Below are 23610 nucleotides of genomic sequence, written 5' to 3'. Positions count from 1 at the left end.
AGGTGTGATAACGGTTGTTCTCCTTCCCCCGGCTGCTGTGAGAGACGCTCTCAGCTTCCTTGGGCATGGCGGGGGTTCCACGACGTCTCTCTTTGTCCCCAGGTTTCCTTGAAGGAAGGGAGTGAGAGGCGTTCTTAAAGCTGTGTAGGGAAAGGGATGGAGGTGAGGGGGTGGGGGAACGGGGTTGAGGAAGAATGGTATACAATAGAATGATACGCTGAGGTATGAAGCAGAAGCGGAGGGGGTCAGGCAAAAGACAGGCGGGAGAAGAGGGGTGGAAGGGCATATGTGGATTGAAAGGGGCGGTATGATGAAGAGGACTTGATGAAGGGCAAGCGGGAAAATACGGAATGGGCACAAACTAGAGAATTTAGATGAATGGCGACCAGCAGAAGATACTGGAAATGCAGCTAAGGAAAATAAATGGGATGTGGAAAATTAGAAAGCAAGAGGAACCACAGGAACTTGAGGAATTGAAAGTCGGGGGTTGTAAAACTTAATAAGCAAACACCACTATGAAAAAGGGGTGCAATCATTAATTACATATCAATATAATCGTCGTGCATTTAGCAAAAGGAATCAAGTATTTTTCCAGTCATGTTTTTCCAAATTGCCCAACTATTCTCAGTGGAGGAATCTAAATTTTTCCTTTGGTTTGGCTAATTTATGTTTACAGTTATGTGTGGGTATCTGAATAAAAATATGGACTTTAGCTATTCATTTTGCTAACTAATCAAATCTGTGAGTTTTAAAACTAGGAAATCTTGACTCAGAATTCATCCAAGTTGGAGATGCAGATACTATTGTGCAATTCTTCCAAATCTTTGGTACACTATTCTTTAATGTAAAAAAATATGGAGAGCAATATTTTAATAGGCTGATTCCCAGAAAGTCAGCATATAGAAATGTACTTACCCATTTTTTTTAAAGTGTAAAGCAAACAATTTAGATGTGAATTAATTGTCTTTCTACTTCCATTGTTTTATACCAGCCTAAAGTAGCTTTCAGAGGTGCCAGCCACTATTTGAATAGTACAGAATCCAGTGGAAGACTGACGGATGTGTTCAATAACGTTATCATGACAGGTTGCAGCTCCTTCTATGATTGCTACAAACTGCAGGTTCAATCAGTTTTTTTTAAAGATAATTTTACTTCAAAAACATTTTAGGGAGTAACCACATTGAAGCATTGTATGATAGTATATAGTTCTATTATATTGACTTTAAAATAAACTTTGTATTTAAAATGCATTATGAAATAGTTCAGGAGTGAGTTCAGTATTGGGGTGATAACAATACATTCAAACTGTATGGGCAGATGAATCATAAATCTGGCACCCTGTTTTTGCAGGTTTTTTATAGAAGAACAATGCCTTTTTTTCAGCAAAGTGTAGATCTAGATAGTGTTCCATTTATTTTCAAGGAGAAATAAAAAGGCAAGACTTTGTTAGGCTTAACATACAAATGTTTTAAAAAAATCCTATCCCAAAACTTTAAGCAGAGGTAACAGTTTGAATTTTCTACTGTACTGTTGCTAAAGATTAATTTCAGCATCCTATGATTCTTGATCAATGAAAATAGATGTGCAGCCCATACCCCAAGATGATATTTTAGTATGGTTTATCAGTTGTTAACTCAGCTATCCTTATCATGCTTCTGTATCAGAAAAAAGAATTATATAATCTCTTGTGAGATTCAGAAGATAGAGGGAAGAATGGGTCAAATGACATCTTTTCTTTAATTTTCTTTTTTAATTCTATATTTTGCTCTTCTGTCTTTTTCTACTTCTATGAAAATTAAATGAGAATTCAGTATAATGAACTTATAATTCATTATAAGGTATGAATAAAAAGAGTAAAAAAAGCCTTCAAATGTTCACTACTTCCAACAAGTATATTTTCACTACTTCCAACAGTAAATTTGTTCCTGCATTTGAATGGAAAATACCTTTGCATTATTTGTCCCAGGAACTCAGAGTGAAGTGTTGGGACTTACAAAGTGATTGCTTATCTTGTTGAGGCCCTGACTAAATTGTTTTCAAACCAGTATGGTATTTATACCAAAATTAATAAACATTTTAAATAATACTTTATTCTGTCATCTTCATAATACAGAAATATGCTACTTTCCAATACAATGCTATAACACCAAAAATGTATTAAGGACACATTATTTTCCATTTAGCATGAAGTGATCACAGGATCCAGGGGACCAGGGGTGGGCTTCAAAATTTTTAGCAAGGCGTTCACTGCCCAGTTGTTGGGTGGGCGTGGCCTAGTCGGCCTCCTGCACCATGGCAGTTGGGGTTTGTCTTCCCCGGACTCCAGAGGCTTTCCTCAAGCAAACGGCTTCCCTGGACTCTGGAGGCTCTCTGGAAGCCAGAAACGGGCCCATTTCCAGCTTTCCTGAACTTCTTGGAGGCCATTTTTCACTCTCCCTGAGCCTCCACGAGCGCCCTGCACTTACCTGCATCCAAAATGGGCTGCATGGGGACTCTTGGGAGGGGCGGGGTGGGGTGGGAAGGGCCAACCAGGAGTGGATTTGGGGGATTCTCTGAACTGCACAGAACCTTAGCTAGCAGCTCTCCCTCTGCAAACCCCAAGTTGCTCACCCCTGCAGTGGACCCCTGAAAGCTATTACTCCAAACTCAGATGTTTTTGTGTAATGTTGTTGGCAGTTTTTGGTTGTATTTTATGTTTTAGGTCTTTGGCTATATAATACGATGAATTTACTGTATTACAGGTAGTCCTTGATTTAGGACCATAATTGAGCCCAAAATTTCAATTGCTAAGCAAGACAGTTTTTAAATGAATCCTGCTGTTGTTTAAATTAGTAACACAGTTGTTAAGTAAATCTAACTTTCCTATTGACTTTGTTTGTCAGAAGGTTGCAAACAGTGATCACATAAGCCTAGGACACGGCAACTGTCATAAATACATGCAAGTTGCCAAGCATCTGAATTTTGATCATGGGACCAGGAGGATGCTGCAACAGTTGTAAATGTGAAAAATGGTCATAAGTCATTTTTTTCAGCACTGTTGTAACATTGAATAGTCCAACATTGAATTAATTATGTAAGCCGAGGATGGGTCTAGACAACTTACAATGGCCAACTTGCTGTGGGATAGCTCACCAAAGCCAACTCGCCATTGCCATGGGACAAGAGTTTCACTGATATCAAATAAATGGTGGAATAGAATCATTAAAGAAAGGATGCCAAAGGAGGAACAAAATGAAATGTGAATGACAAAAATTAAACGTTATTTTTTTAAAATATACATATTTAAAATATATACATATATACATATACATACATACATACATACATAGGTCTTGGCATGTTCGGGTCTTTTCCTGTGTAAGATTGAGAGTATCTTGGCGATGTTTCGGCGAGGTCCCACTCGCCATCCTCAGGCTGGTTGCTCGGCTTCATGCCAGTACAAGCAAATGCACTGGCATGAGCCAGCACCAGCCTGAGGATGGCGAGTGGACCTCACTGAAGCATCGCCAAGATACTCTCAATCTTACACGGAAAAGACCCAACATGCCAAGACCTGCATACCTGTACCCATGAAAATTTACGAATATATATATATGTGTGTGTATAAAGTTTTCGCGGGTACTTACATGTATGGTATTCAGCTTTGTTCGGGTATTTTCCCATGTCATTATGGTTGTGCTTTTAAAGTTGTAGCAACGTTTCGGCAGAATCTCTGACAGACACAATACAGAAGCCTGATGATGGCAGATGAGATTCTGCCGAAACATTGCTACAACTTTAAAAGCACAACCACAATGATGTGGGAAAATACCCGAACAAAGCTGAATAACATACATACATACATACATACATACATACATACACATATACATATACATACATACATACATACATACATACATGCATACACACACACAAACATACACACACACATACATACACATATATAGATTTTACAGCATATATTGAGCAATGGTTACGTTTTTTTTCTTTATCATTGACGTGATCTGCCTTGTTACCATAACTCCCTCGTTCTTTTAATGTTTTAATTTATCTATATAGTTTGTGATTAAATGCACGTCTTCTGTCATTTCCATAACTTATCCAAATATCAAATATTATCTTTTCTTTAACCACTCATACCAAATGTTGCATATTTCATAGTAGTCACTATCAGTCAGTTTGGTTAGGCTGTCCATCTCAGCACATTCATGTATTTTTTTTATTACCGTATCCTCTGAAGACAGTTTCCAGTTTTGTGCGTAGGTTATTCTAGCTACAGTTATGATATGCAAAATTAAATATTGATATTTTTTCTCCATGTTTGAATCTATCATACTTAGCAGAAAGATTTCGGGTTCAAGTTTTAAATTTTGTCTTGTTATATTTAAAATCCAATTTCTAATATTTCTCCAAAATTTCTGAGCACATGGGCAAGTCTACCACATGTGAAAATATGTTCCTTGTGCGTAGTTACATTTCCAACAATTGGGTGAGGGAATATCTTAGCCAGTCTCGCAGGAGGTAGGTGCCAGTGATGAACCATTTTACATAAGTTTTTTTTATATGAGACTGACATAGTTAATTTGTAATTTGTTTGCCAAATGTGTTCCCACTGATCAAATTCAATACTATGACCCACATTTTTAGCCCAAATTATCATAGGATTCTGTAACTGCTTCTTTTAATTTGTAGTCCAAAAGATATTTATATGTTTTACTAATTGATTTCTTTTCCTCTCCTAGCCATATTTTATCTAATTCTTGTGGAGTCATATTAAAGCCAAATTGTTTTCTATCATTTTTATACTGGGTTTGTATTTATGCAAAGGGCCACCATGCTATCTCCTTTCCTTGAATTTGTATTTGCTTCCTATTTTTAAACTCTCCAATGTCATATAATAAATCTTTATACTTAACAATATTTTCATAATCCAATACATTTGGATGTGTAACTGCTTCCAATGTAGATATCCACAATGGAACCTTTGGATAATGGTATTTTTTAAAAATCTTTCCCCAGATATTAAACAATAGGTTTCTTACATGGTGCCTTTGGAAATATGAATGTTGTTTAGATTTTCCATCCCACATGAAGGCGTGCCAGCCAAGTTGGAGATCAAAACCCTCTAATACTAATAACCTTCTATTTTCTAATTTAACCCAACCCTTAAGCCAGTTTACTATAGTGGCATCATAATATAATTCAAAATCTGGAAGGCCAAATCCTCCCTTTTTCTTGGCATCCTGTAATTATATTTCTCTCTGGGTTTTTTCCTCTGCCATATAAATTTAGAGATACATTTGTTTAATTCTACAGAAAAATTCTTTTCCTACTTAACTGGCACTGTTTGAAACAAGAACAACAATTTTGGCAAAATGTTCATTTTTACTATCAAAATATGTCCCAATAGCGATAACTGCAATTTGACCCAATTATCTAAATCTTTAACTATTTGCATTATTAACTTATCATAGTTATCTTTTTAATCGACGAACATCTAGCAATCAATCAGATCCCTAGGTATTTTACTTTATTTGCCACCTACATACCTAATTTATATGCTAGTTCTTCTGCTCCTTTGTACAGTTTTTTATTAACACTTGTTTTTTCTCTGTTAATTTTTAACTCTGTCACCTTTCCATATTCTTCTATTTCTTTTAGTAGTATAGGGCTCACTTCTAAGGGTTCTTCTTAGTTCCCCAGGCCCACTGGCAGAACCAGGTCTTCAGCACTTTCTGGAAGAGGGTTAGAGTGGGGCCATTCTAATCTCTGGGGGAATGATATTCCAGAGAGAGGGAGCTACCATGGAGAAGGCCCTTCTGGCTCCCACTAGATATATCTCTAGGGGATGGGACCTGCAACATTTCTTTCATCTCTGCTCTAGTGGTTGGTTAGATGTGACCAGCAAGAGATGGTCTTGGAGATAACTTGATCCCAAACCATGAAGGGCTTTAAAGATGACAACCACCACCTTGAATTGCACCCAGAAGCAGATCGGCAACCAGTGCAGCTCCTGCAGGAGAGATGATACATGTACACACAGGTCTGCACAAAACCATGCGGGCCGCTGCATTTTGCACCAATTGGAGCTTCTGGGTGCTCTTCAAGGGCTGATGATTGCACATTGCAATAATCAAGATGGGAAGTGACTAGGGGAGTGACCATGTGTAAGTATAGACAGTAACTTACTGTTACTCTACCAAGTTGCTTGTCTGGGGAATATTTCTCAATTGCTAATTAGAATTTGTTTATTTGCCATCATTGTGAGAGGATATTCAAGGCAGATTATAACAGAAAAGAAATGAAAAGAATATTCAATACTTAAGAATCTCTCCAATTCTAAGGCTGTTGGCTATATTTGCTGTCATAAGTTTGATTTTCTTTATATATAATCTTAATCTGATTTTTTTTTACTATATTCTTTGACTTTCATGATTTAGATATTGCATGTCATTTGCATTTTCAGCTGTCAGAATAGTATAAAATTGGGAGGCGAGGAAGCAGAGATGTTTGTTAATATAAGATATTTTTCTCTTGAAATTGTTGTATACATACTAATGTATGTTAACATTTCATTTGCATGACTAATAACTTATTAATTAAAAACTCTAAAATATTTTACCCTATTTGATAGTCAGAGAAATTCACAGATACAGTGAATTTTTGTATTGTGAATTGTACATTTTCCCTTCAGTTTAAATGACATGACACTTCAGGGAAAGGATCTGGGAGAAACCAAAGAAAAAAGGCAGTAGGTCTTAACAGTTACATATATAATGAGTGATTATACACTTTAGGTAGTTTAATGTAATGGTTGCCACTGAAGGTAGCAATTGAAAGAAGGCTTGTACCTTGGTTCTTTACTAATCTAGGAAAATACAAATCAGGTCAACATGCTTAGATTTTCAAAAATAGTCCTAGAGTGTTACATATGAGGTAATCACAAAAATAATAGGTAGCTGCATCACACTGGGGCATTACTTCAGAAAGTGCTCCTTTTTAACTAGCAGCAGTACTGTACATATTATTCCATTGTTTGATATATTTATTACTCCTATATTAAGACACTTTGGACATCCAGTTTACTACTTTTTGCTTGAGGATAGATTTACATTGTGTGATGATATAGAAATTATTTTAGTTGTGAGGGAATAAATTACAAAGAATGAATTACATTTTCAGTGGTTTATTGATAAGTGAAATCCAAATAAATTGCATTTTTAATTTTGTATATGCTCTGGAAATTGTACTTCACTTACTCTTTCCTGCTTACATTAGTTAATATAATATAAGAGCAATTCTGATTTTTTTTTCTACCAATGCTTGAATTATTTTGAAAACAAGCTAATTTGATGTTATGTCATTTGTTAAAAACAAGAAATTATAAAATGTAAAATGTTGAGTATTGAAATGTGAACTATTGTTATGGTTTGGTAATATCATGAAACAATTTTGCATTGAAATTAATTAATACATTGAATTGAGAAAACAATGTCTAGCTTCATTCATTTGCATACATCTAACTTCCTAGCATTAGGCAAAAAATCCAGATGGTTGTTTTCCTCCTTATAACCTGCTTAACCTTAATACTGGAAATTAATTATAAAATTTATGTTATAAGTTAAGAAAAGTACTGTTTTGTATATTGCTTTGTATATTATCTTTTTCTTCTTTAAAATTCAGAATGAAGAGAATGTAGACTTACGGCAGACTTACAGTACTTCACTTTCAACAACCTCTGAATGTTTAAATCACAATGACTCTTCTCTTTTCTATGTCCCATGGTCCACTTATGCAGATGATAATAAACAACCTCCAAATTCTCAAATTAATGTAAAGAGCAGGTATATGATTAAAGAATTAAATGAACTTTGAAATTTGTTTTGCTTTCTGGCATAAGACATGTTAGGGCTTTTCTAAATTGTTTCTAATGTCCAGCAATCTTTCTGCACAGATCATTTTTATTTTTGCCCCTAATTGTTTTTTTAAAAAGAATGATGAGGAAAAAAGAAACCTGGCAAAAGAGAAACTTAAAAGGCTCAGAATAATGTTATGTCATCATCTTCCATTCTGTAAACATATTTGCCTTTGATCTACCCTTTCTTTTACAGAAATACAGTAATAATGGATGTAAAAATCAAAGCTTTCAAATGTCTCTCCTATTCTAATAGCAAGATAATAAGTTAAGAATTACCACCATTGTCACCTTATGTTGTACTGTATTTTGATTGATCATTTTATTAATCTAAATAACAGAAACTCTGATAAGTCAACTGAAGAGAAAAAGACTCTTGTATTTTCTATCTTTACAAAATAAGTTGGTGTAAATCTTTAGGGAATGATGGCAGCAAAAGTAATGATTTTGATGTTCTGAGTTTTATAAAATCATATGGGTTTGAATTTTGGAATTTGCTTTCAGAAAATTTTGGCATTACCAACTATATTTATAAAAAGGAATTAATATAAAGGTACAGTTTTGGCCTTTCTGACCCATAGAATCCTCTAGCAATAGCAGTTTGGATATATTTGAATTATGGAAGTTCTTAATTATATGGTATTAAAATGTGGATTGATATAAAATTATGTGTGATTCAGATCATGATTTGGTTGGGAAATATGTTTTTATCAGCCATTGTCTGGTAGGAAGCTAGCAGAGTAAAATAAAGAGAAAATTTAGTTATGCTATGTAAGAAGGAACTTGGTGAAATAAGTTGTAGTTCTGGATAATTCATTATATCATAAGTACAGACTATACAATTAAAAAGACCAAACATAATAGATTTGGATGGTAAATCACAATTCACTATACTTTGTTTGTCTTCAGGATTCAAACAGAAAGAAATGACTATGGCAGTGAAACAGATCTGTATGGACTTGTGTCTAACATCTTGGAAGAACAAGATAAATCACAGCCCTATTTTACTGAAGGGTTAGTACTGTATTTAGAATAGAACAACATTTTCTCATGCTTACTATTATAAGCAGCATTTATCATATATAGCCACTTTTAATCTACTTCTAATAGTAAAAGGTTGTAATTTCTGAAAGCCTTGATATATAAATACTTGAAAATTAAAATTTTCTAAGTATTTTTTTCAGCTGTTTCAACTGTTTAGTAAGTATCTTAAAACAATATATTGGATCTATTTCAAAATACTATCTTCTTGAATTTATTAATTAAATAAGATATATGCCTGCTACTTGCAATCTCCGCATATTAGCAGCATAAAGGTAAAGGTTCCCCTCACACATACGTGCTAGTTGTTTCCGGCTCTAGAGGGCAGTGCTCATCTCTGTTACAATGCCAAAGAGCCAGCGCTTTCTGAAGATGTCTCCATGGTCATGTGGCTGGCATGACACCAAAGGCGCATGGAACATGGTTATCTTCCCACCAAAATGGTCCCTAGTTTTTTAATTGCATTTTTTACATGCTTTCGAACTACTAGGTTGGCAGAAGCTGGGACAAGTAACGGGAACTACGCAGTGCTAGGGTTTTGAATCGCCGAACTGCCGATCTTTCTGATCGACAAGCTCAGCATCTTAGCCACTGAGGCACCACGTCACTTATTAGTAGCGTACTACCTTTTAAATATTTATTTTTACTTTAATATATATGTTTAATATATAGGTGGCACGCAGAGCCATTTGTGAGCCTCAGCCAAACTTACCTGCACTGCGCATGCACGTGCCTCCCAGTTGATTTTTGGCCTGTTTGAAGCAGTTTTCGGCCTCCCAGAGGCTTGAGGGAAGCCTCTGCAGCCTTGGGAGGGCGAAAAATGGGCCTTCCGGAAATACCGGAAGTGCTGAAACTGGCCTGAGTTCAGCCTCCCAAGGCTCCAAAGACTTCCTCAAGCCTTCAGGAGGGTGAAAATGGGCTCTAGAGGCCCTCCGGAGGGTGAAAATGGGCACTTCCGGTATTTCCGGAAGGCCCATTTTTTTGCCTCCTGAAGCTGCAGAGGCTTCCCTCTAGCCTCCAGGAGAGTGACAACAGCCTCAAACGGTCCAAAAATCAGCACAGTGCGGGTAAGGGGGTAGGGTGGGGGTGTTGCACATGCATGCGCAGGGGGGCAGACACATTGCATTGTGGGTGCCGGCACCCGTGCACACACTTTCGGCACACCACAACAAAAAGGTTTGCCATCACTGATATATGTTGTTCTAAGACTATAATTGTAATAGCTTTTAATGGCTCTTTGGGTACATTAATTATAGGACACATCAAAACTAAAAGCATAAAATATAAAACCTATTAAGGAATTGCCACAACTATTTATTTTTCATTCTTCTAGAGCATGTGCCACCAGTTTAAAATCTGTATGGCCTGTGAGCAGTACTCGATTTACAGATCATCCTGATGTGTTGTCTGAAACAAAAAGAGCAATAGATGGAGTCATTCCTCAACAGGCTTTTTATGGTGGAGAATCTTTACCAGTTTCTGAAAAACAGTATCTGCACACTGGTAATGTAACATTGCAGCAGAAGGTGGATGACCTTTATCATGAGCTTACTAATATAGATCTTGATGAACAATGGCTGTTTCCTTCCAGGAATGATAATCTCAACTGTTACAATGTTCAGTCCAATGAAAATGCAAAGGTATCACAATTTCAAGACTATTCATATGCAAAAACATGTTTTACCCCACAAACCAATCTTTTAGAAGCAATAAAAGAATCAGGAACAGATACTTACACTTATGGAAGAGAAAAAACAGGTCCTAGGGGACATGATTCAGAACATCAAAAGAAAGCTGAAATGTTTCTTTCACAATTTAATAGGTACGGTGAAAGTGCAGATTATTATAGATACCTGGATTATTCTCATCTTAATAAAGTAAAGCAAAATAAAAACATAAATTATGCTGTCCAAGAGAGTAAAAAATTACCAAGTGGAACACCTGAGTTACCAATGTTAGATACAGATAATTATAGTAAATTTTTTCAAAATAAACAAGTTGTCCCAAAGAAAATGGAAGATGTATCTTCAGAGCAGCAGAGTTTTACATTTCAAAAGACCACAGGACTCTTATCAGAAAAACAGTTTGTGAATGAAAATTCATTTACTCCTGATTTTGGTTTAAAGTCGGATTTTACCCTGAAGTCTCATATAGCTGTTCCAGGAAGTGGTGATTTTGCAAATGTTTCAGAAAATTCAGATTATTTCAAATCACTGAATATTTTAGCAACAAATCCAGTAACTACTTCACCAAGCACAAACCTGAGGCCAACATGGATAAATATACAAGCTAAAAACAGTTCCTCTGTCCCTATTCGGAATCAAAGCACCTTGATAAAATTGAGTAATTTATCTACAGGTTCAAAAGGTTCCAATCATTCTTACGATTTTTCTCAGCTATCATCAGCGAATGTAACTTTAAATAATAATTTGTTACTTCAGAAATATCGCCAAGAAGCACCTACAATATTTTCCAATTTTGATTTCAAAGATGGTGGTGCTACAGAGAGAGTTTCTTCTTCCAGTCATACAGAAGGATTAAGTAAAGTAGAAGAAAGCCTTTTTGAGTCCATTATTGACAAAAAAATTAAGCCACCAAACGGTTTTTGTGATAACTATTCACAGCAATATGGGATCATTGAAAATGTGAACAAGCACAATTTTCAAGTTAAACCACAAACTGGACATTATGAAGTTGAGGAAGGCCAAAAACATTTAGATGGATTGTCTCAAAATTCCTACCAAGATATATTGGAGTCTCAAGGCCACTTAAATAGTCATAGACAAGGAGGCGGAGATAGTAATATTGTCAGTAACCGTGTAAATTGCAACCAAGTTTCTTGTTTCTCAAATAATTTTATGATGGGTGATTTGAGACATAGCCCAAATGCCCAACAGCTAAGTTCAAACAGATTTCCTTTGAAACCCAACCATGCTTTTGGACCATCAGTTATTCCTTTGATGGATTCCTATGATTTGTTTTCCTATGAGGATTTAAGCCATTTGTACCCATATTTTAATGATATGATGTATGGAGACAATTCTTTCACCGGCTTCATTCCAACATTTGGATTTCAAAGACCCGTGAAAACTCGAAGTGGATCAGCCAGTGAGCTTCATATTAGATTGGAAGAATGTTATGAACAGTGGAGAGCTCTAGAAAAAGAAAGGAAAAAGGTAAGAAACCTATGCATAGAATAGTTATTACAAATAATATTTGTTGTATTCTTAAATTTCTTCTTAAACTACTTCTGCTACCTGAAATAGAAGTTTCAAATATCCACATTCTATTGTACTAAATAAAACAGAATCTTAAGATATAATACAGTGGAAAAAAATAATTGTTAATAGCTACAGTTTTCTCTAGTATTAATCCAAATGAATTCAGTGGGCTCATTTTTGGGGGTAGTCAAATGTAAGACTTCCCAACAGCGGTACTCCCAAATTTACCTCTTTTCCTCATAAAATGAAAGTAGCTTCTTATTTTTGTATGGAAGAATAAAATATTACTCTTGAGAACACATGTAATAATTGAATATAGGTAGCTTTTGACTTTAATTGAGCCCAAAATTTCAGCTGCTAAATGAGACATTTGTTAAATGATTTTTGCCCTATTTAAAACTTTTGTTGCCACAGTTATTAAATGAATCACTGCAGTTATTAAGTTAGTAATACAGTAGTTTAGTGAATCTGGATTTTCCACCAATCTTGCTTGTCAGATGTCGCAAAAGGTGATCACATGATCCAGGGATACTGCAATTGTCATAACAGTGAGTCAGTTGTCAAGCATATGAATTTTAATCATGCCACCAGGGGGGTGCTGCAATGGTCATAAGTGTCAACAACTGTTGTAAGTCACTTTTTTCAGTGCCATTGTAACTATGAATGGTCACTAAATGAACTGTTGTAAGTTGAAGCGTACTTGTAGTCAGGCCATCATCAAAGGAATTCCATAGAGCAGGAGTGTCAAACTCGATTTTACTGAGGGTCACATCAGGGTTGCGTTCGCCCTTGGGGGGGGCGGGGGGCAAGGTAGTTGTTGTTCCTCTTTCTCTTTCCTGTTCCCTTCTTGGATGCTTAAATGCAAAAGGGGAAATATTTCTCCTTTTGTTTTGTTTTTAATTTGTTTTCCTAGCCCCCTGCCAGCAAAAATGGAGTCTGGGGGAGGTCATGTGTAGCTCCACTCCAGGACCCGGTTTCAGCCGTGATGGTCTCCTGCAGCCCTCTGCCAGCGAAAATGGAGTCCGCATGCGGCCCTCCTGAGCTCTGATTTTGCTGGAAGAGGCACCGCGGGCCGGTCCTTCTTTGTTTCCAGGGTAGCCCCACAGGCCAGATCTAAGCACCTCATGGGCTAGATCCGGCCCCAGGGCCTTGAGTTTGATACCCCTGCCATATAGGGGAACAAAAATTCAATACAGATAGTTCTTGACTTAGAACAATTAAACCTAAAATTTCTCCTGCTAAGTGAAGCGGTTAAGTGAGTTTTGCTCCATTTTATGATCTTTCTTGTTATAATTGTTAAGTGAATCACTGCAGTTGTTAATAATATGATTGTTAAGTGAATCTGGCTTCCCCATTGACTTTGCTTGTTAGAAAGTCACAAAAGGTGATCACATGAGCTTGGGACACTGCAACTTGTCAAAAATACATGGAAGTTGCCAAGCATCCAAATCATAGGATTGTAGGGATGCTGCAATGGTCGTAAGTGTGAAAAATGGTCTTAAGTCATTTTTTTCAGTACTGCTATAACTTCGAATGGTCACTAAACAAATTGTTTTCCATTGAGGATTATCTATTATAGAGGACAAATATGTACTGTCAATTTACCCTTCTACAAGTAGTCTTTAACTTACAACAATTCATTTAGCTACTGAAATTATAATGGCACTTGTTCGCTATGCGGTGATTTTGCTGAAAATCAGAAGTATATGCTGACAAAAACATAAATCGTAATTGTGATAGTGGGATGCTGCAAATAGTGGTAATTGTGGACCAGTTGCCGGGCACCTGAAATGTCATGTGACTGGGGAGAGGGCAGCTGTTGGAACTTTAGAACCAGATCATAAGTATCTTTTGGGAACTTGATGTAACTATGAACAACTTCTAACTGACAGGCCATGAGGACTATCTATACAATGGTTAAAGCACCCTGCGGTCATGTAATGATTTATGGCCTTCCCAGCCAAAGTCCAACAAATAAAATAATGGGTGAAACCATATTCATTTAAAGACCATGTAATTCATGTAATTTGCTTAACAATCATGGTGATTTGATTAACAATCACGGTAAAAATGGTCATAAAATTGGGTCCAGTTAATGATGATTGAATTAACTATAATGACTATATAGCCTAATGGCTCGAAATTCTGATTCCAACTCTTGTCATAAGTCAAAGACTATCTGTATATTATATTAAATAAATGCACCTAGTAGATGCTTCTACAACTGTTCTTTTCAAATGTATTAAATTCCTAGAAAATCCAGGAAACAGTAGCTTTGGCTTCATTAACATAATCTTCTAGATTTCTTTCTTGTGGGTAGAACACAAATTACGAAGATCAAGCTCCATAATATGTTTATTTCTGTAAAAAAATGTTCTGTTGCAGCTTATGTCATGATAGATGCTCACATTGGCCCTGGTACCTCATATCAAGATATATCTCTATGTTATGTGATGTGGACTCCAATTTTTCTCTTTCAAAAAACTGAATAATTTGCCAGTTAAATTTTAAGATAGTATTTCCAGAGCCTCTGGTCTTTGTTATCCTCCAAAGGGAAGAGTCCATTCTGGATGTAAAGTAGATGAATGAGTTTACTATTGCAGCTTCAAGTCATAAACTCTCCAATCAAATAAGGACTTCAACTGGGGACTTTGTCTATCTATCTATCTTCGTTGATCTATCAGAGATTAGATTCTTTCCCATAGTAATAGCAAAAAAATTCTCTGATGTTCTTATCAAAACAATCATTTTGAGTTCTAAGACTTATGTTTTGATTTGCCCTGGGCCCCAAGGGTGTTTTCTATATTTTATTTATATACCTGTTTGTTTAGCTGTCCATCTCAAACAATGGGTGTCATACAAAGTTTTAAAAATATAACAAAAGTGCAAACTCATAATGTCCCAATTAAACAATAAACCCCAAAACAAAATCATATCATCAAGACCACTGTTGCTCATCTAGCTTGCTCTAAAACCTGGAAAAAAAGCTAGGTCTTCAGATCTTTACAACATTTTAATAGGATCTGGGCCATCAGGATCTCTCAGGGGAGATCCCAGATTGAGATCTGTATAATGCATAGTAACTAAGTCTCTAAAAGTCATACCTGGAGAATCCATTAATTAGCAGGCTTGAACTAAAGTTAAATATTCCAATATATGCTGTATATGGTCTCTTATCATAAAAATACATTAATACTTAGAAGACATTCATTTTTTTAATCTCTAGAGAGAATATTGACAAGGTGTCAGATCCATACCATCCACAAGTGCTTCTTGAATGAAACTGCTTCTTATCCTCTTGTGATGCACAGGCTGTATTTTGATCAGGGATTTTACAGATTGTTGTAAGCCCCCTAGAGTAGTGGTGGCTAACCTTTTTGGGCTCCTGTGCCGAAAATTGTGTGCGCACTCACACGCTCACATGCCAGCATCTAGAAGGCAATGCCCACGCCCCCTGTGCATGCAGGTGTGATCCCTCCATGCCTTACCTGCACTGCGCATGTGCACTCTTCCCAGCTGATTTTCAGTCTGTTTGAGGCCTTTTTCAGCCTCCCAGAGGCTTGAGGGAAGCCTCTGCAGCCTTTGGAAGCCGAAAAACAGGCTCGTTTCATCACTTCCAATATTTCCGGAAATCCCGGAAGTGATGAAACGGGCCCATTTTTCGGCTCCAAAGGCTGCAGAGGCTTCCCTCAAGCCTCTGGGAGGCCAAAAAGGCCTCAAATGGGCTGAAAATCAACCGGGAGGTGAGCACATGTGCAGTGCAGGTAAGTTTGCCTGGGGTTTGAGTGCCTGCACAAATGGCTCTACGTACCACCTGTGGCACGCATGCCATAGGTTCGCCATCAGAGGCCTAAAGTATCATAATGGCAAGATAGACAGCAAATAAATCTAACAAACAAACAAATACTATTCTCAAGACCTCTCATTGAAGCTCTGATACCTTCCAAGCACCTGTGTTCAGTATAGGCAAACAGCCATTTATTTGACCAAAAGAATCTCCAAGCTTTTTGTCCTTTCCGTTTCTAAATTCTTATACATTTTAATTACATCATTCCCTGGTTATTTAATTGTTACACAGCTATATTATTCTCCCATCTTCTTGTCTAAATGATTTTCATTTCACAGATGTTACTACAAATTCAATGTTTACAAGGCATTAAAATATTAAATATATATCTTATTTTCTCTTACTGATTCCATTTTTGTGCCATTTAATCCCAGTTCTCTGGATAAGAAAGCTGCTAACCATTTTCTATCTAATTAGTTTAAAGATAATTTAAACTAAATTGCAAGTCCTACGATAGCAAATTTTCTAAACTTTCTCTTGTTCATGTACTATTCCCAAGGCTGTCACTGTAATCATATTTTCTTCTTATGTCTACTTATTGGAAATAGGCATGGCAATTTTCTGGATATATTTTCATTAAATATTATAAGTTATTTCATAGTAACTTATTTAAAAAACCAGCTTTTAGTAGATGCAGTTTGCCATAAATCCATTCTTATTCACATGTCAGTTTGATGTCACATTTATTCTAAAGGTTCCTTCTGATTTGATGAAAAGGAGCTATCTAAGATTAGCCACTGTTTTAGCTTCAACTAAGTTATCATTTACTAATGATAACAATAATTTTGTTTCTTCCTAATGCTATCCTTATATAAATTCCTAATTTAAGTTTGGCTGTGGAAAACTAGAAGATATAGCAACAGCTATAACAATTAGACCTATATACCACTCCAAAGTGCTCTACAACACTCTCTGGTTTACAATGTCAGCATATTGCCCCCAACAATCTGGGTCCTCATTTTATCGTCCTCAGAAGGATGGAAGGCTGAGTCAACCTATGTGATTATATAATTGCAAGTTACATAATTTTATACTTTGGATACTCCATGCCAGAAAGAAACTTTACTTCAGTGCCCAATATCTTGTTTTGTCCAATATCAAAATTTCAGTACTTTCTATTCTATTATTAAACTTAACAAGTGATTCTCTTTTAAGATTGTCATAATTATGATTGAAATTTTGAATTGCAAACTTCTTCTAGGGAATATATCACATTTACACAATTTTTGAAAGTTAGGCTGAATAGTTGGAATCCAGCAATTTTGTTTAGAGCTTATATCACTATTTGCATCCCTGAAGTGTGGAAAATCTTTCTTATCATTAGTTATTCTGCTTTTCAGACTGAATCTGCCCTTGCAAAGAATTACCCTGGGAAGAAGGTATCTAGCACTAATAACACTCCTATCCCAAGACTGACATCAAATCCATCCAGAGTTGACCGTTTAATTGTGGATCAGTTACGAGAGCAAGCCAGAGTGAGTTATTTAAATTTTGAATCTCATATTTTATCAGCTTCCCAAATGGGCGCAAATTTTCTGCCAAACAGAAAGATTGACTATTACATGCAGTGACATTTTTATTTAATTCTTCTTTGCTTTGCTCCTCCACCTCCTAATAGACATGGCTGCTCAAAACAATTTTATAGAATTTTATAGAATTCATTCAATGATGGATGCAGTTTGTTCTATCTTCAGTCTTGTCAATTTTAAGGAAGGAGGACTGGATGCAGTTTCTATCAATTTTCCTTGCTTCAAGCTGGCATTCCTGCTCCCTCTTACTGGTTTTTCTCCTGTTTGTGCTCTTGGGTTAATGATGAAAATAGAAGCAGCAGTTGGAAAGTGAAGCACTACCATATAAAAAAAGTATAATACCTTCAAAAACTGAGAAGTATCTGCTTGCATATTTTAATTCAACAAATATCTTCATATCCTGAATCAGAAGTTTATTAAAATTAGAACAAGTCAAGGAAATAAATAAGTGAAACAAGTTACACTATATTTTTCATAGTCTAAAATAAGACTTGTCTTGGCAGAGGACATAGAATAAAAAAATATTTTAGAACATTCATGAGAGAATCTAAAAACCTGACAGCCATAAGTAGAAACAATAGCAATAGACACAGTATATTAACCAAAAACTACAGCTATAGTATAAAAATAGACAATAAAAAAGCAAAAAAATAGCAACATCAAATTGGGCAAAGGCTTCTGAATTAGCTTGGTTTTCACTGAGAGGGTAGGTAATCACTTGGAAGCTATTCCACAATTTCTGTTCTACCATAGAGAAGAGACATCTTGCTTCAGTCTGTTCCTCCCCCAACCTTGCAGAAGTGAAGAATTTGTAACAATTATTCCTAATAGATTTAACTGGTTGAGCCAATACTGGCTGGAGTAAGTGGTCCTGCAGGTATAAGTAATCATGATCCAATTATTGTAAAAAAACAAACCCTGAAATAGTGTTCTATCAATATAATTTTCAAAAACACAAAATATTTTGAAACTCTTAAATTCAGAATCTTGGAATGGCATGGGGATACTCCGGCAAATACAAAAATTACAGTTGCCTTGGATCCCCAGAACTGTAGTTCTTTGAAAGATTTAAAAAGCAATTTCATATTGTACTTTTATAGTAGGCCTTCAGTGTGGAATTTAAACTGTCTGTTAATATTCATAGGTTGTGACTCTGCTGGGAAAGATGGAACGTCTCCGAAGTTCTCCCCTTCATGCTAATATCTGTACTGCTCTTGATAAGCACTTGGAAGCAATACATGTTGTTCAATCCCGCAGAAAGGATGAAATTGTCAATGCTTCACATCGGCAAAGACAAGGAGGCCCCCGGTGTCAAGATGACAGAGGTAATACAAATAATAGAATTGGGAGGGGCTTTGGAGGCTATCTAGTTCAAACAGGAGGCCTTTTGCAGTGGTGGGATTCAATTTTTTTTAACTGCCGGTTCTGTGGGCGTGGCTTGGTGGGCATGGCAGGGGAAGGATACTGTAAAATCTCCAATCAGAAGTTGTATTTGCTGGTTCTGCAAATTAAAAATTTCCATTACCAGAACTGGTCAGAATCTGCTGAATACCACCTCTGGCCTTATATCATTTTGGAGAAGTGGCTATCCAATCCATTCTTAAAAACTTCTAGGGATGGAACACCTACAAGACAAGCCGTTCCACTGGAAATTTCTCACTATTTTCTGGGTTGAATCTCTCTTTGACAAGTTTCTTGTTACTTGTAACAGTGCTTTGAAGAAAAGAATGTTCTCTTCTTTATGACAGTCCCTCAAATATTGGAAAACTGCTATGATGTCAACCCTATCCTTCTGTTAATTAAAACAGACATGTTGAAGAGTACTAGGCCTAGGACAGAATCTTGGGGTGCCACTGCATATTTCCCTCTATGTAGATCTAGTTCCATTAAGCACTACATGTTGAGTACAGTTTGTCAGCCAGTTACATATCCATCTGGTAGTGATGCTGTCCACATTTTTGAATCTTATCAAGATGTAGGTTGTTGTCTACTTTGGCAAATACTTTACTGAAGTCCAAGGGTACTTGTCCACATTTCACTGGTCCACTAATTTAGTCATTTTTTCTAAGAATGCAATAAAATTTGGGCATGATCTGTTTTTGACAAAACCATATTGGCTTCTAGTAATAGCTTTGCTAGCTTCTGGGTGTTCACAGATCTGTTGTTTGATTATCATTTCCGGGATCCTCCCAGATACTGATGTCAGGCTCATAGGTTTATAGCTTCCTGGATTTGTTTCTCCCCTCCTTTTCTAAAGAAGGGAACCACATCAGTTCCAGTTTTTGATAGTTCCCCTGTGCTCCAGAAGTTTTAAAAAAAAGGTTCAGTGGTTCTGTGATTACATCTGCCAGCAACTTCAGAATTCTGGGATGTAATCCATCTGGTCCTGGTGGAATTTTGTCTAGGGTGGACAGGAGTTCTCTTACCATTTTCTTGTCTATTTTGACTTTGTGTCTCTGGATATTTTCAATTTGGGTTGTCCCAAAGTTTCGTTTTCACTTGTTTTTCACTTTTTTTCTTCGAAGGTGTTTCACTTCTCATCCAAGAAGCTTCAGAGCTAAAGAAGCTTCTTGGATGAGAAACGAAATGCCTTCAAAGAAAAAAAAAAGGCTAGTTGCCCCTTGAAAAAACAACTTTGGGATCCCTAGCCTGTCTTTTATGATTCTGCTTTTGGTAGAATAGACTATTTTTTTCTTTTGTGTGCAGACAGATACAAAGAATAAATTATGAACTTCTATTTTCTCTCTGTTGTGATCATTTCCTCCTTATCCCATTGGTGGACCAATTGTTTCCTTGACATTTTCCTTATTTTTTGCATGTTTAAAGATTTTTATTTTTGTTAATTTTAGCTCATTGAGCCTTTTCTGACTTTATATTTGCAGTTTCAGCTTATATCCTGGTATTCTGCCTTAGTTATGGGTCCCTTTTTCAACTTTTTATACTTGTCCTTTTGTCTTTCAGTTTAACAAAAAGTTCTTTATGCAACTATGCAGGTTTCTTTTGGATCTCTTATTTTTCTTTTTCAGTGGCATCATGCTGGACTGGATTTTGATAATTTCATTTTTCTGACTTTCTCAAGCTTCTTGAATTGTTTTCTCCTTAAGATTTTGATCCATGGAATCCTTTCCAAATTCAAAGTTTGTTGAAATATAGCTGTTAAATTCTAAGACACTGCTTTGATTTGTTCTATTTCTTGTGTCTGTATTATATTGAATTTCAAAATGACATGGTCACTTTCCTCTAAAGTTCCTACAACACGAACCCCTTATACCAGTGGCCCCCAACCTTTTTTGTGCCACAGCCCGGTACCGGTATCACAAAATGATCCGCGGCCCGGTACCAGCATCAGCATGCATGACAAGGCAAGGCGAGCCAAGCGACTGGCCAGTCAGCCGTCCCCCACCACCTTCAACTCCTCCTTTGTACCTTTGTCGATGGGCTTCGCTTCTGGGCGGCTTCGGGACAGTCGCCGTTCGCCTTGCCTTGGTGCTGAAAGAATCCTCGCACCTTAGTTTCATTCGAAGCCCCCTTCGATGAAACTAAGGTGCGAGATTCCTTCAGGACAAACACCGCTTCCAACCGGAAAAGCTCATCTGGAAGCACTTTCTTGTCAAACAAGATGGCGGCGCCCAGCAAACCAGCGGCCCAGTAGGAAATGTTACACGGCCCGGTACCGGTCTGCGGCCAGGTGGTTGGGGACCCCTGCCCTATACAATTTCAACTCTGTTAATAAGAATTAAGTCCAGTATAGCTGACCTCTTGTTCCTTTCTGTAGATCAGGGGTCCCCAAACTTGGCACTTTCAAGACTTGTGGACTTCAACTCCCAGAATTCCTCAGCCAGCTATCTGGCATGGGCACGCTCTCAGTAACTGTTGATGCCAACAGATATAAAGAGACTGCCCATATCAGATTTAAAGCACTCTTGCCCACTTCAGATTAGTTACTGCACACTTTAGTTAGAAACATACTCCATTAAAAGATGGGAAAACTATGCAAATAATTTTTGCTGTCGTTCATTACAATAATTTTAAGCCCTAGCAATATCAGGATTTCTTAAATGGGAATTCCTTTATGTTCCTTTTGGATAGGAATAGGTATTTTTTGCCAGATCTGTATGATTCAGATAAAATATTTTTCTCTCACAATATAAAAATAATGCGGTATTGTTGAAATCAGCAGCAGATATTGGTGTGGGTTTGTGTCAGTAATGATTTTGAGCAGTTGATAAGAATTTATATTTTCTATTTTTTTCTTATGTTGCAGATGTTTTTGCTCTTGCATTGGCTATTAAAGAGATGTGCATAGCAACACGTAAAGCTCGTACTACACTGTGGTGTGCTCTTCAGATGACATTGCCTAAAACAACCTATACATCTGTTCCAGCTGAGATGGAAAAGGTTTTACAAGAGCTAGTAACATCTCAAGATTAATTGTATGATCAGATGAATAGTGGTAATCCTATGATTCAACGGGGAGATACAAAAAAGCACTGAAAAGCAAAGGCAAATATATATATACATACATATACATACATACATATATATACATACATACATACACATACATACATACATACATATATGTTTAAACATTCTGTCCAAATTAAAAGTAACTACAAGGAAGTAAAGTTGGCTTATGTGAATCCAGCAGCTAACTGATAAGTATCAGTTAACATAAGCCACAATGTCTGTGTTAACCGCTGTTGGAATCAGTATATTAATGAGGTTGAACTACTGTATTAGGTTCAATAAATCAGTATGTTTTAAACTTTTAAATCCATTCTACATTGTAAGTATACACAATGAGAGTTTGGTTGTATAATAAAAATTCTTTTAGATTACATTATTACTTTAAAATAATGAACTGAATTGCTGTCACATACTATCGTGTATGCAGTCTAGTAAAACAATCTTAGATTGTGAAAAGAAAAAGGTTTCATTTAGACAATGAGTACCTGGAAACATAAAGAAAACCAAGCTAAACACACCCAGTATGAAAATTTTAAAAATGAAAATATTTAAAGGAATATATATTTATGAATTTGAAACCTTATTTTAAGCTTAAGTACAAAATTAACCGATTTTTCTCAAATTAGTGATGCTATCATAAAGTTATTATCCAACCATGCATTTAAAGGGAACATAAAAAGAAGTTTTGAAATCATTTGTAGCAATTATTTTAAATATCAATAAAACATTGCCTGTTTCAAAGTATTTAAATGTAAACAAATATTACATTTATCTGATCTGTGTCCTTACAGTTGTGCTGCAACTAAAATAATGAGTATTATTTTTAATACCCTTGGTTTACTTTAAGAAGGGTATCAAGAAGTTCTGAAATGCACTTTCTTTATGGTTATTACACTTTAGCCAGTTTGGTTTAAAATTGTTTAATGTATATTTTGTTTCCTTGGTTTGCTTCTGCATACTTTAGCACTGTTGAACAATTGCTTTTATCTTAATATCTTTTAATATATTTTTATTGAATGTGAATAACTTATTAAATTAGCATGTTATTATGTGGCTCAGGAGATCTTGGGTTTTAACAATATAGCATGAACATAAACTGTATAATGTCTGGATAAAATTTATTAATCTGCCCTTGGCTAGGTACACAGATATTTTAAATATTTGTGTTCTTCCAGCGTTTAGAAATCCTGGTGTGCTAAAAAGTATAATCAAACCACATAAATTGCCTTTAGATGATGAGAGGAATTGATTGAGATTGCAAGAGAAAATATAGGGAACAATTTTGATCATTGATATGACATTCCATGCTGTCAGAATAAACTGCAGATGGCAGCAAATTCATATCACTATGCTATAGTAGCCACTCAAAAGATGGGTTGAGTTTTGACATTGATATGTTTCATGTTATGAAAACAAATATTGTACTGACTTTAGTCTCTTAATTAATAAACTGGATTTTGTTGCAGTAAATTGTGTTTTTCCTATGTCTATACCTTGACTTCCAGACACAAGATATTGGCAAATAGGGCTTTATAAATAAATTAAAAACTTCAGGCTCCCTTGTTTCACTTTTCCAGCATTTTT

The 23610-nt window shown here is 36.1% G+C and overlaps 1 protein-coding gene across 2 annotated transcripts; it reads left to right on the top strand.

The window, feature by feature from the left end:
• MEIOC (meiosis specific with coiled-coil domain) lies at nt 1–23600 on the top strand. 2 transcript variants are annotated; one of them, XM_087916813.1, is made up of 8 exons: nt 1–162; nt 992–1120; nt 7687–7847; nt 8828–8932; nt 10293–12135; nt 17368–17502; nt 18701–18881; nt 21821–23600. In XM_087916813.1, the coding sequence occupies exons 1-8, from the start codon at nt 157–159 to the stop codon at nt 21985–21987; spliced, it is 2727 nt and encodes a 908-aa protein (XP_087772939.1). In that variant the 5' UTR covers nt 1–156; the 3' UTR covers nt 21988–23600. The 2 variants fall into 2 exon arrangements, with proteins under 2 accessions (XP_087772939.1, XP_026574059.1); XM_026718274.2 differs by having other exon boundaries at nt 10–144.
• The last annotated feature ends 10 nt before the right edge of the window (nt 23601–23610 follow it).

Source organism: Pseudonaja textilis, chromosome Z (assembly GCF_049901715.1).
Source record: "Pseudonaja textilis isolate UNSWEBS1 chromosome Z, rPseTex1.2, whole genome shotgun sequence".
Taxonomy (NCBI): Eukaryota; Metazoa; Chordata; class Lepidosauria; order Squamata; family Elapidae; genus Pseudonaja; species Pseudonaja textilis.
Note: the sequence above shows the minus strand (reverse complement) of the source record. Positions and strands in the feature narration are given on the sequence as shown.

What these genes read in the sequence shown, in the direction of transcription:
- MEIOC (XM_087916813.1), top strand. An exon ending in CAGCCCTATTTTACTGAAGG is followed by an intron (nt 8,933 to 10,292) that starts GTTAGTACTGTA and finishes TCATTCTTCTAG; the next exon opens with AGCATGTGCCACCAGTTTAA. An exon ending in AGTTACGAGAGCAAGCCAGA is followed by an intron (nt 17,503 to 18,700) that starts GTGAGTTATTTA and finishes TAATATTCATAG; the next exon opens with GTTGTGACTCTGCTGGGAAA.